The sequence below is a fragment of the Xyrauchen texanus genome, chromosome 14 (genome assembly GCF_025860055.1).
Source record: "Xyrauchen texanus isolate HMW12.3.18 chromosome 14, RBS_HiC_50CHRs, whole genome shotgun sequence".
NCBI classification, from domain to species: Eukaryota; Metazoa; Chordata; class Actinopteri; order Cypriniformes; family Catostomidae; genus Xyrauchen; species Xyrauchen texanus.
Genome location: NC_068289.1, coordinates 46,096,790 through 46,109,884, shown reverse-complemented (window position 1 = coordinate 46,109,884; position 13,095 = coordinate 46,096,790). Strand labels below are relative to the sequence as shown.

The 13,095-nt window shown below is 38.2% G+C and overlaps 1 protein-coding gene across 1 annotated transcript in view; it reads right to left on the bottom strand.

The window, feature by feature from the left end:
• The window catches only part of ttn.1 (titin, tandem duplicate 1), a 214,712-nt gene that overhangs the window by 77,949 nt on the left and 123,668 nt on the right, over positions 1 to 13,095 (bottom strand). The window contains exons 83-109 of the mRNA XM_052142834.1: positions 12,759 to 13,025; positions 12,400 to 12,666; positions 12,039 to 12,305; positions 11,803 to 11,942; positions 11,584 to 11,710; positions 10,227 to 10,369; positions 9,373 to 9,496; positions 8,931 to 9,197; positions 8,330 to 8,427; positions 8,075 to 8,243; positions 7,732 to 7,998; positions 7,204 to 7,470; positions 6,805 to 7,083; positions 5,142 to 5,550; positions 4,915 to 5,039; positions 4,560 to 4,826; positions 4,208 to 4,477; positions 3,583 to 3,882; positions 3,179 to 3,481; positions 2,731 to 2,918; positions 2,485 to 2,599; positions 1,842 to 2,126; positions 1,599 to 1,750; positions 1,363 to 1,510; positions 937 to 1,114; positions 694 to 815; positions 25 to 312 (exon numbers count right to left, since the gene is read on the bottom strand). Coding sequence (XP_051998794.1) covers positions 25 to 312; positions 694 to 815; positions 937 to 1,114; positions 1,363 to 1,510; positions 1,599 to 1,750; positions 1,842 to 2,126; positions 2,485 to 2,599; positions 2,731 to 2,918; positions 3,179 to 3,481; positions 3,583 to 3,882; positions 4,208 to 4,477; positions 4,560 to 4,826; positions 4,915 to 5,039; positions 5,142 to 5,550; positions 6,805 to 7,083; positions 7,204 to 7,470; positions 7,732 to 7,998; positions 8,075 to 8,243; positions 8,330 to 8,427; positions 8,931 to 9,197; positions 9,373 to 9,496; positions 10,227 to 10,369; positions 11,584 to 11,710; positions 11,803 to 11,942; positions 12,039 to 12,305; positions 12,400 to 12,666; positions 12,759 to 13,025 — 5,832 coding nt within the window. The remainder of the gene's footprint in view (positions 1 to 24; positions 313 to 693; positions 816 to 936; positions 1,115 to 1,362; positions 1,511 to 1,598; positions 1,751 to 1,841; positions 2,127 to 2,484; positions 2,600 to 2,730; positions 2,919 to 3,178; positions 3,482 to 3,582; positions 3,883 to 4,207; positions 4,478 to 4,559; positions 4,827 to 4,914; positions 5,040 to 5,141; positions 5,551 to 6,804; positions 7,084 to 7,203; positions 7,471 to 7,731; positions 7,999 to 8,074; positions 8,244 to 8,329; positions 8,428 to 8,930; positions 9,198 to 9,372; positions 9,497 to 10,226; positions 10,370 to 11,583; positions 11,711 to 11,802; positions 11,943 to 12,038; positions 12,306 to 12,399; positions 12,667 to 12,758; positions 13,026 to 13,095) is intronic.

Here is a 13,095-nt window from a genome sequence, read left to right as displayed (position 1 = left end):
AGAGTCTGTGGAACAACACTATACCTAGAATATTGACATCAATGGTTGCAGTGGCACGGCCACTAGTGTTGACTGCCTCAATGATATAGGTAGCTGTGTCCGATCTGGTAGTTTTTGCAATGGAAAGCACGGAATGGCCAGGTTTTGTGTCAATGGTTATCCTTTCCTCTGGTCTCAGTACAAGGTCAGCCTTTGTCCATTTGACCCTGGGCTCTGGCTTGCCAAGCACATCAGCAGGTAGATCGATCTTAGTGCCAGCCCTTGCAGTCAGGCCAGCCAGCAGTTTCACATCAAGCTGGATCTCTGGTGCCTCTGTAAAAAAATTAAAATAAAAACATTGTGGATTCTAACTTATTTCATGATAAATCATGTAATTTTGCAGCACTAGTGTCACCGAATGGATTTGTAAAAATTCTGACAATTATTTTCAAACAGGTTTCCCAAACAGTCCTCCATCTGGTACTGGTCAGACAAATAGATAGTCTTGCCTTAAACTCACAATTGGTTGAGACAATGTTGCTATGTTGCTATAGGTCGGGACATTCAAACAAACAGCACCACAAAGTCACATTGTTTACACATTTCAGGGGAATCAATACAAATTGTTACTCATAGTTGTCTCTGGATATCAAGCTGGGATAGAAGAAAGCAATTTAAGCAATTTCAACCATCAAGAGTATCAAGATAACTAACCTTTAGGATCTATGGCAAGGATCTCATCTGTAGCCTTGCAAGGTCGGCTAGCTCCAAGTCTATTCACTGCTCTCACACGGTAGGCATACCATTGACCTTCAATAAGACCAGTCACCTGGAACCTGGGATATGTATAAAGATACAGTTTACACATGTATCTGAATAATTATGAAACAAAATGATTAGCTTTAGTTACTGCATGTGCTTTTGTAGAAAATGCTTTTAAAAAATATCACCACTCACTTAAGCTCAGGAATGGGATCTCCACAAGCCTCCCATTTGTCAGTTCCGCGCTGGCATTTATCTACAATGTAGCCCTTGACAGCAGCACCACCATCATATCTAGGAGGTTCCCAAAGCAGGAAGATAGTCTTTCCTGATTTGTCCCTCCATTTCAGGCTCTCAGGTGGGTCGGGCACAGCTGTATTTCAAACAAGATTCATTCACTGTCAAAATGTTCTATAATTTCACCAGTTACTACTTAAATATCATACTTACAGATTGCTAGGGTTTGATATAATGCTATGTATAAAATGAAGAAAAATGTATTAAATATAATATAAATACTATGATAATAAATCATAGTAATAGTATGATAAAATACAATAACATTTATAATAAAATTATTGCAGTGAGAAAAACATATCAGAGAGTGTATAAGAAACTTACTGGCTGGGGAGGAAACATTCACAGGTTCATCAATATATGCTGGCTCTCCTGGTCCACATTTGTTGCAAGCAATGACACTGAACAAGTACTCCTTGCCCTCAATGACATCCGTGACAGTATACTCAAGATCCTGTACACCTGATATCACCTGAAAAGAGTATTGTTGTTGGAACCAGAATGTTTCACTGAGTGAAAAAATAGATTAATAGCTCTAAGTCTAACAAAGAACAGCTCACCTTGACCCAGGTCTTGCGGGAGACCTCTCTTTTCTCAATATTGTACCCAGTTAAAGGGCTGCCTCCATCATGTTCTGGTGCCTCCCACATGAGATGCACATGATGTCTTGTCACCTCTGCAGCTTTGAAGTCTTTGGGTGCACTTGGGCATGCTAAAAAATGCACAAAAAAAAAAAAAGATTATACATGAATTTCTGTGCAAATAGTAGACTTTCAAAATGTTTAAAATAGACACTTGCATACCAATAACATTGACTTCAATCTCTCCAGATACTGTTGTCACATCATTCTCCAGTTGTATGGTGTATGTTCCTTTGTCTGGACGCACACTTGGAGCAACAACCAGTTCAGTGTATGTAGGCTTTAAGACCATGGAAACACGGTCACCTGCAGTGAGCTCTTTATCTCCGAATGTCCACTTAGGTTTGGGCACAGGATATCCCGTAATTGGGACTCGGATGATAAGAGCATTAGGAACAATGACCTCCAGACCATTTTTGAAGCAACCAAGGTCCATGGTGGGACCAACTAAGTAAGAAAAAATTGCAAACAGGTTTATATAATGCATAGATAGTATATATAAACTTATTTTCATCTGTTCTTAATGGGATAATTCGCCCAAAAATAAAAATCCTTTCCTCACCCTTATGTGTGTTCCATGATGTTAGGCAGAATGTTAGCTTCAGTCACTATTCTCTTTCCCTGCATCTTTTTTCCAAACAAATGAAAGTGGAAGGTGACTAAGGCTAACATTCTGCTAACATCTCATTTTGGGTTCCAAGGAGGAAAGAAGGTGATTTGTGATTGGAACAACATGAATAAATGATGACAGAATTTCCATTTTGGGGTGAACTGTCCCTTTAAGAGAGCATTTGTGATGGCTTACCATGTGGATCATCAGCCAAGAGTGGCCCAATTGTATCAGCTGGATCAGACAGTCCAGCAGCATTTTCTGCACATACTCTGTAGTGATATTTCTGACCAATCTTAAGTCCAGAAACCTTAATATAGGGCATAGAATAGATATTATCCATGTGAATTAAAACAACATAAAACAAAAGGAGATTGGGATATGATAAGGCATTAGTATTGTTAAATTTGTCAAATTTATTTGAAAACAAATATTACATACCCTGTAGTAAAGGTCAGGGCAAAGCCTTGCGTTACATCTCAGCCACTTGTCAGTGCCATCTTCACACTTCTCAATGATGTAGCCTGTGATCATGCTGCCTCCATTGCTCATGGGTGTTTCCCAAGACAACTGAACAGAGTCTTTGATCTGATTTGTATAATTGAAGTTCACTGGTGGACTTGGCCTCTCTGTAGGAGAGAACATTGAAAGTGTTCCCATAACATGTGTGTCATTGAATTTTGCAACAACTCAACCATTCTTAAAGGTAAAGTTTGTCATTTCTGTTCCACTATTGTCCCCAAATGGAATTGCAATGTTTTGATAGTATCACTGTATTTACACTTTTTGGGGAAAATGTCTTTGCATATTAAGCTGGGATAGGAAAAAGTTTTATAGCATTGAAAAAATTACACATTTCACCATATAACATTAATTAAACACTACTTACCAATGGGATCCATTATCTTCACTGGATCTGTGGCAGCACTTGGCTGGCCAATTCCAGCTTTGTTTTCAGCTCTGACCCTGAAGATATACTCCTTGTTCTCAACAACATCATTGAGTGTGGCTGTGCGATCTTCTGCTTTGACCACCATAGCAGGCTCCCATTTCACAGAGGTTCTGTCACGGAGCTCAATGATGTAAGATGTGATCTCAGATCCACCATCAGACAGAGGTGGATCCCAGGACACTGTGGCACCAAACCTACTGACAACTCCAACTGTAACTTTCTGAGGTGCATCAGGCACATCTGTTAGAAGGAGAAAAAATAATTTATTTTCAAGACTATTTTAATCTAATTAGTACTGTCTTAAGACAATAAAAAAATGTATAAACTAAAGCAGTGCTCACCAAATTTGTTCTTGGCATAAACTGGCTCGTCTGTGGATACGGTCTCTCCATTTCCAACTCTATTGCGAGCACATACACGGAAGAGATACATGTTGTCCCTCTGTAATCCGCCAACGCAATACTCTAGGAGGTCGGCACGGTCTGTGGCCATTGTCCAGGTCTTGCGCTTGATATCACGTCTCTCAACCACATAAGCCAAAATCTTGCTTCCGCCATCACTCTCTGGTTCATCCCAAGCAAGGCTGACCTCACCATCAGAAGTGTCCACAACATGCAGGTTCTTCACAGGTCCCGGAACATCTAAAACATCACACTTTCATTAGATATCTAGAACATTATTAGACCAACAGAAAGGCATCCAATATGTTTTACAATATCTTGTTCACTGCAATAAATACGTTTCTAAATCAGCATTTTTGTAATAATTTTACTTAAACCTCCTTAAAAGATACAATTATTTGATAAGCAATTTGACATTAGATATTATGTCTTTTTTAAGAAAAATCTAACAAAATTTAGACAAGGAACAACTATTTGCCAATGAGGTAAGAAAAACAAGCGAGACGAGCCATTTTTGATTTACCCTTAGAGTTACGTTTTTTTCTGTATTGGATTTCTTACTTACCAATTACGTCCAGATTTATGAAAGCCTCTCCAATTCCATGCTTGTTCTTAATGACAATCTTGTAACGGCCCTGGTCTGATTTCTTAGGATCCTTTAGCCTGTACTCTGTCCGTTCATTGGAGGTGTCAATGTTCTGCCCAGGTAGGCTGCTGTCATTGTAAAACCATTCCACATCAGCACGAGGATAAGCATCGTAAGGAACTGTCATAACAAAAGGCTTTCCTGCATCTGTTACAAGGTTCTGATCTGTGGTCTTGATCTTTGGTATAGCTGTAAAGAAAAGTGCAGGATGTCACAAATTAGATCCCTCCATATAAACACAAAGCAATATTTAATGCTCACGCTATCCTACCTGCAAGCTCAAGCTTAGCTCTGGCATCCTTCTCCTTTGCAACTATTCTGTATTCTCCCTGATCACGGGGCCTGATCTCACAGACCTGCAGTCTGTGAACTTTTCCCTCACTGATCATCTGGTATTTGTCACCCTGGACGATGATCATGTTGTTCCTCATCCATTTGACCTCAACTCTGTCCTTATTTAGTTCAGCCTCAAACACAATATCTGATCCTGGGGGCTCAAAAACATCTGTGGGTGGCCTGACAATTTCCACTGGAATCTCTGTTGAAGAAAAGAAAAGGGAAAATCTGTAAGAATATGAGATCATTGGGCAATATGACTACGGAACACCAGGATGAGCCAAAATTACCTTCAACGAAAAGACGCGCCCTTGATCTTCTGTCTTCCACTCCACAGGCATATTCACATTCATCATCTGGTCTGCACTTTTTGATTATCAGCTTGCTTTCCTTTCCATCTTTCTCCATATGATATCTATAGAAGATAATGAGAATGTTCAATGAACATGTTTTCACATTATCACAAAAGATGAAGTACTGCATTTTCGCTCATGTTTCAAATCCAGAAAAAAAATACCTTGGTCCTTCTCTGATTTCACGTCCATTCCTGTACCATTTAACATGGGCCTTTTCCTTAGACAATTTACAAATGAACTCAGCCTCCTCAAACTCAGTGATGGTTTGATCTCTGAGTGGAGAGGTGAAGTCAGTGGGCGCCTCACTGATGATCAGCTCTGCTGAAGATTTGTCAGCACCAGCAACCACAGTGTATTCACCCTCATCTGCAAGGCTACAGTCCTTAATGGTAAGAGTGTGCTTGTCCTTGTCCACACGATACACAATACGCTTGCTGAAAGTGATCTCTTGACCAGTCTTCATCCACTGCACTGTTACATTTGGTCTGTTCACCTTGCAAGTGAAAGATATGGTCTTCTTTTCCTCAATTTCATAGTCCTCTAGTGGCTCAATGATTTTGAGTGCTTCCTCTGTTGGATGCAAAACCAAAAAGTAGTGAGAGATGTGCATAATATTGTAGAAGATCATTGTAGATACAATTATTTGCAATGATGATTATTGTGCACTTTAAATTCTAGTTGCATACTGCCATCTAAATAGTGGAATTTAAAGTGAATATAGAAACGCCATGAAATGCACATTTATGACTCTCTTTATGGTGCAGTTATGCACTATGTGTGCACAAAAAAACTGATGAGCATGAACTATAAATACTCCTGAAGCGCTCTGGTGTGCCGAAACTCATGCAAAAGTATAAACAAGGCTTTATTGTGCTTTATTGTGCTTTTGAGTTTCATTTTAAAATGAGTGAAAGTGAAAAATTTAGGACAGATATATATTAACATGTTAATTGCATAATATTCTAATATTAAACAATACAACTAGTAATACTATCAGTATTTCAATAATATTCTTGTTGGCTGGGTTCCAGTAAAACATAACATTTGTAAACAATTTATTATTAAACTGTACTGTATGTCTTTTAAGCTTACACAGTAAGTGGGGAATTAATAAGCATGTCAAATCAGGGAATTAATTACAATTCTGACAGCCCTATAGAGCGCAACAGTCTGGTTCCGGAAGTAAAAATCTCATTCATTTATCCCATAGATGAATTGAGTTTCAATGATAACTTATAAAACTTTAAAGACAGACCTACCGTGAGCTACAAGGTTGTTCATCGATGATATATGCTTCCTTTGAAGCCATCCATCTGCATTATCTCAACTTCATTGTTTAAAAATCATGTTTGAGAGTGGAATTCATGGTAAATAACTACATTACCCATGGTACAGCAGAGAAAGATCCACCAATCTGAGAACGAAACCCGCGAAATGTGGCTCGGAGCGACCGCGCGCTCCCATGACATGATGACATAATCCCTTAGTCCCTTCAACCTTAAACTATTTATATATTTGTACATATCGGGATATTTTGCAATAAACTTAAAATATATTGTTTAAATACTTGTATACCACAACCTAACATCAATAGTTTTATATATTACCATAGTTTTTTTATTCATTGACATCATTCGCAATGCTGGATGGTTTGGTTCATGGCACTTTTATGAAAGATTTTATTAAAAGTCTATGGAAGAAAGGAATTGGGAAAATACTTCTGGAACCCAGACAGCTGTAAAATTGGGCGAGCGCTGTTGTACTCTACTGCTGACAAAATACACATGCACACGTGGTATAAGATGACATATTACAAAGACTTACCATGTACACTAACATTAGCAGAGCACTTAGCCTGTTCTCCACGTTGGTTTGTCAGTGTGATGGTGTAACTGGCCTCATCAGACTTCTCTGCAGCTTTGATTCTCAGAGAGAACACTGTGTCTCTCTGAGCCATGACAAACTTGCTACTCTCAAACATTGTCTCGTTGTTCTTCAGCCATTTGGCTTTAGCTCCCTCGGAGTTAACCTCACAGTTAAGAACGATCTCTTGTCCTTCCTTTACTTGGGTTTCCTTGATTGGTGTGATTATCCTCAGTTTTTCTAATGAGACAAGACAAAGGTTCACATTTTTCATCTAACTAGTTGAAAATCAAACAGTCACAGACCTCTTCACTGAAAATATGACAGAAAATGTACTAAAAAGAAAACAAAACAACTTACCAATCACCATCAAGTCTGCTGATGCCTTGACTGAGCCAATGTGGGCAGTGAATGTGCCCTCATCTTTCAGTTCACAGTTTTTGACAATAAGCGCCCTTCTCTTGCCATCCTTTACAATTTGATACTTATCATCTGTTGTAAGCTCTTTGTCACCTATGAACCATTTGACTTCATAAGTTTCCTTAGACACTGAGCAAGTAAACTCAGCTTTTTCTCCCTCAACAGCTTCTTGGCTTTGAGGCCTGGCAATGAACTCAGCTGCCAATTCTAGAGGATTAAAAAAGTCTGATTTTAATAAAATCAATTAAACAATTAATTAAATTATTAAGTGCTTGTAGGACTTGCTTGGAGGCTTTGTTCACACTGCATAGGAAATCCATTTAATTTTCTTAAATCAGTATTTTGTTCAAACTGCAAGGACAGATCTGACTTTTTTCATTTCAGACTGAAGTCACTTTTGCTGGCAAAAGATTGGATTTCTGCTGCCTGTCTGAACAAGGCCTATTATAACAGCAAGTTATGCCTTACCACTGATATTGAGAGTTCCTGATGTCTTTGATGTAGGCAGTTTGCAATGATACTCCCCAGCATCATCCATACGGAGGTCCTTTATGATGAGAATTCTTTTTCTTCCATCCACAACATGCTCATATCTACCACCCTCATTTAGCTCCTGGTCACCCTTGTACCATGCAATCTCCACGCTGGGTTTGGAGACCTCACAAATCATCTTAATGCTGTCTGTTTCAGTGCCCTCAACATTGACCAGGTTCTTTGTGAATCTAGCCTCCTCCTCTGCAGGGCAAAATTAATTGTCATTAATGTCTTTATATCAGCAGGGCTGCAGAATAACTACTGAAACAAAACTCACCAACAACAGTTAGCATGCCAGAGGTTTTGGAAGTCTTTGCGTCACATTCATATTCTGCCTCATCATCGAAGACAGTCTTGCTGATAATGAGAATACGCTGTAATCCCTTGGCAATAATCTCATATTTCTTGCCCTTTCTGATCTCAGTGCCATCTTTGAACCAGCAGACCTGTGGATACAAATTATGAATCTATCCACTCTTAATTTATTTCTACACACAATTCTCTTGAGGTAAAACATTTGAATTGAAAATACCTTGGCACTTTCACGGGACACTTCGCATTCAAACTTTGCAGATTCCTTCTCCTTAACCTCAACATCATGAAGAGGTTTTGTGAACTCAACAAATGGAGCTGAAAAAATAAATACAAAAGCATTGCACAAATGCAGTGTGTTGTTTATTGTAATCATTTATTTTAGTTTCATTTAGTTATTTGAAGAGTTTAGTTGATTGTAGTCCATGTATGTTGGCTTTTAAGGTGTCTATTTGCTTGTGTACAACAAAAAATTTATAAAGCCAACTTTAAGCAGTTATGTACATTTAAAATGTAAATTTGTTCATTCTGAACTCACTAATGTTATCCAGTAAAATGCTCTCTAGAAAGAGAATGTCCCTCGACTGATACCAACTACTTCTGACTAGCAATTGTAAGTATCAAATTGTAGTTCATGTCTGTGACATACACTAAAGTCTATTGGCTTTTAGATAAATAAAAATTATTCCTTCAATATGTCCCAAATCAACTTCTGTTTCAATAGGACATATGTAACACAAGATAGGAAACTGCGGCTGTCAAGCGGTATCATGTGGTCATTAAGCTTGTAGGCCTACTTATTGTAATTTCTCGAAACTTACGTTCAACATTTAGAAAAGCAGATGTCTTGAACTCCTTTGCATCACAGGTATATGTCATGGAATCATCAAGGCTACAGTCCTTGATGATCAGTTGTCTTTTGCGTCCCTCAGCCACCATCTCATATTTCTTGGTTTTACGAATTTCCTGTCCATCTTTGAACCACTTGACATCAGCCTTCTCCCTGGACAATTCACACTCCAGAATGGCAGTGGCTTCCTCCTCAACAGTCTGGTCCTCCAAGGGCTTAGTGAACTCAACTGGTGGCTCTATGATATGTAATATAGTAATATAAAACTATAAGCAATACATATATATGCCCCTCTTAACAACTACTGCAAAACCAATATCAAACATTCAATATGCATAATATACACCATATATGATTGGGAGATTGACATGTATAAATACTACAAACATGCAAAAATTACAATTTTTTCATACCATTCACAGTAAGTTTGGCCTGGGCCACAAAGTCCTTTGCAGTAAGCTTCACTTCCCCAGCCTCTGTCATTTTGACATCTCTAAGAGTCAGGGAATGCAGCCTACCTTCTGCTCTGGTGACCACCTGCACAGTATGGCATAGTTAAAAAATTTTAACAAATAAGCTTTTAGCATTTTTGTTACAAAATTAGTTTTTCTTAGTTACCAGTCTTAGCCATTTAACAATAGCAACATATGTTCATAAATATATAATGGTAGATAATTGCATTAGAAATATATTTTAGTACCGTCTATGAGCCAGCCATTAGAAATACAGAGACATACAGTATATTTCACCATAAACTATATTTATGTCAAAATGACCATGAAGAGCACCACACAACCACTTCAACAACACTCTTGTAACAGTTAAAAATAACCAGAGTGGTGCTTGCAGGGCAGAATGGCCCAATGTCTTATCTTAAAACCTTGCTGAAAAACTTTTGTTTCACAGTAAAGGCACAAATTAAACATATTATAAAGTTAATAGTCTGTGTTTCAATCAATAAAAATATTTAATTTAATTAATTATTTAACAGCCTAAAAAATTAACATGTTAACATGTTAATCATATTCAATTAATTGAATACATTAACTTTAACTAAATTAATTAAATTAATTTCGACAGATCTTTTAAATGTTAATGAAAAACTATACATAACTTGTATAACTTGACATAACTATAATGTAAATCAAAATGTAATCTTGACAATTCAGACCTAAAGTGAATTAAATTGAAGATGCACAAATCAACGCTTGAAAATTGCATTGCTGATCACACACATGAACAGAAAATTAATAAAAGATAGACTTACCCTGTCACTTGGCTCCATCTTTGTTGAGCCAACAAACCATTCGACAGGAATATCCTCATAGGAGAGCTCACAGTCAAAGGTGGCAGTCTCTCCAGCAGTAACAGTGACATCACGGAGAGGTCGCAGAAGGCCAATTGTGCGTGCTTCGGAGGAAGAAAAATCCATTCTTAATAAAACCAAGAGACAATTCTACAACAAGCAGCCATTTTACTCTATCACTATACCACAATTTGATTCAAGCCAGAAGGACAACTTCAGATGTCCAGCTTATCACAGACTGCCCCGCATCACTAGCATATTGAGATTCCTTGTCCTGCAAGTGGTCAGATAGACTAGGAGACATATTTCAGCTCTACCAATCACCCCCATCCACTCCTGATAAGGTATGGGGGCTTCTAAAATAACTCCTAATCTCCTGAACTCTTAACTCCTGATTGGCTACTGACTAATCCATGCCAAGTTATCTGTTACTCTCACTCAACACGATTGTGACTCAAAAAAATCTCTTTTTATATTTAAATAATATGTTTTTGGTTTTAAGCTTTAGAACTTAAATATGAATAGACAAAGTGATAACAGAGACTAATGTTGATCATATACGTAACTAAATATATTTCTTAATCAATATTTTTGTTTTATTTTCCAGTAAAACTTCTTAAACATTGTCATTTTCTTGAGAAAAAAAAAAGTGTAAGATAGAGAATATAGCTTGATTTAAACTTATTTTTCTAATGCCATTGGCAAATTATTTTTTCTGTTTTTTAAGGTGCTGTAAGCTAGTTTAACAGCCTTTGTATTCGCCATGCCCCCTTTTCCAAAGCCCGAACACCAAAGGTACACACGCAAAAACAAACAAACTAGAGAACATTGTGTTGAAGCAGATGGAGGGAGATGGGTCCCCCTGAGTATTTCACAGTCTGACCCTGAGTGTTTTGTGGTAGCAGGACACCGTACCAACACTTTCATGAGCATATATGGGCTGCCATGTGAAAGCGCACAATGATTGACAGGCAGAAATCTTCTGATTGGATAAACAAAGGATGCGTCGGTGGACATCTTTTACCCTGCAGATTACAGAGCCTAGGCCTGTTGCAGAGACAGGTGTGGGAAGTTTTCTGCATGTCATTTCTTAAAAAAAAAAAAAAAACTTACAGCACCTTTAAGCGCAAACCTCACAAACTTTTGTTAGATTCATAAAAAAAGCAAAAAGAAAAAAATTAATTTAATTCAAGATATATTCTCTGACAACAAGTTCTAATACCTTTTCTTCTTTGCTTTTTAAGCTAATTAAACATCTTAAAGATGTCAAGATATGTTATAATTGATTGTATTTTTAATTTTTGGCTATGCTTCTCACCTTTAACTCTGAGCTGAGCGCTAGATTTAGCATTAGCAGCACTGAAGTCCACACCACCAGCCATGTCCATGCGCACATTGTAAAGAATAAGCATGTGCTTGGTGCTTTCCTCCTTAATTTCACAGTCCTAATGAGTGGAACATACAAGAAAATTTAATTTGCAGTTAAACATGTGGCATAATTTGGCCTGAAAAATATGCATTTGAAAGACACCCTTACAGCAGACTGGTGCAAAGCCTCTCCTTTGAGTTTCCAGTGACCATGAACATCCTCCTCAGAGATTTCTGTCTCAAAGCGAGCAGACTCTGTTTCTGTGACCTCCACACTGTACAGCGGACGGACAATCTTAATGTCACGCTCTGCAGAAAACAGGAGAGGGGTAGACACTAGGTTAAAGTTTTGGATTTATAGCCCATGATATACTACTCACATAAAAGAAGAGATACTGTACATACCTTCAATATTAAGCCTAGCTGCTGTTTTGTCAGAGCCGCAGTCACACACATATTCGCCAATGTTGGCCTTCTCTGCCTTCTTCACTGTTAGAATACGTTTCTTTCCATCAGCCTTGATGAGGACGTTCTTAGAGGGCGTGATCTCCTTGCCGTCTTTAAGCCATTTCGCCTGAGCAGATGATTTGCTCACTTCACACATCAGGATAACCTCATCTTTCTCAACAGCAGTGTAGTCCTGCAGCTTAGTGGTGAAGTAAGGCTCTCCCTCTGTTGATTTCAAAGATCACACATTATACGTATTTACCATATGACTTACCAGTACTGAGTATGAAAGTGTCCATGAAACATTTTAAACACTCACCAAGTACAGTGAGCATTGCCTCAGAGGTTTTCCCGAGGGCCTCAACTTTAATGAGAGACGTGTCATCGATGGACACCTCTTTGAAAGACAGAGTATGGGTCTTGCCATCCTCGGACATGTGCACCACTTTGCTTGGATGCAGGCGCACATCATTCTTGTACCAAGTGACTTGAACTTTCTCATGAGAGAGTTCGATGCTGAACTCTGCTGTCTCACGCTCTTTAACTGTGACATCTTTAATGGGTCTGACAAACTCAAGACGGATACCTGATTGGAACAATAAATGCAGATCAGAAAAGATTCAAGATTTGCTGTGTATTACTTATGACTCATAATTTCACAAAGAATGTTTTCATTACCTTGAATTACAAGTTTACTAGATGTTCTCTTGTCCTCAGCCTCAAATGTATACTTAGCTTCATCATCGTAGGCTGCAGATTTGACCACTAGAGTGTGTATTTTTCCTTTGGTGAGGATTTCAAACTTTTCATCAGCCTTCAACTCCTGAGATCCCTTCAGCCAACGGAAGGACTTTGACACTCTGGACAATTCAATCTCAAATCTTGCGTCATCTTTCTCATAGACTTGCACATCGCTCAAAGATGTGACAAAGGTAATGGGCAAATCTATGACACAGATGAATAAACATCACAAAGATTGGAGTATTCCATTAGTTCAATACTTTCAATATGTATT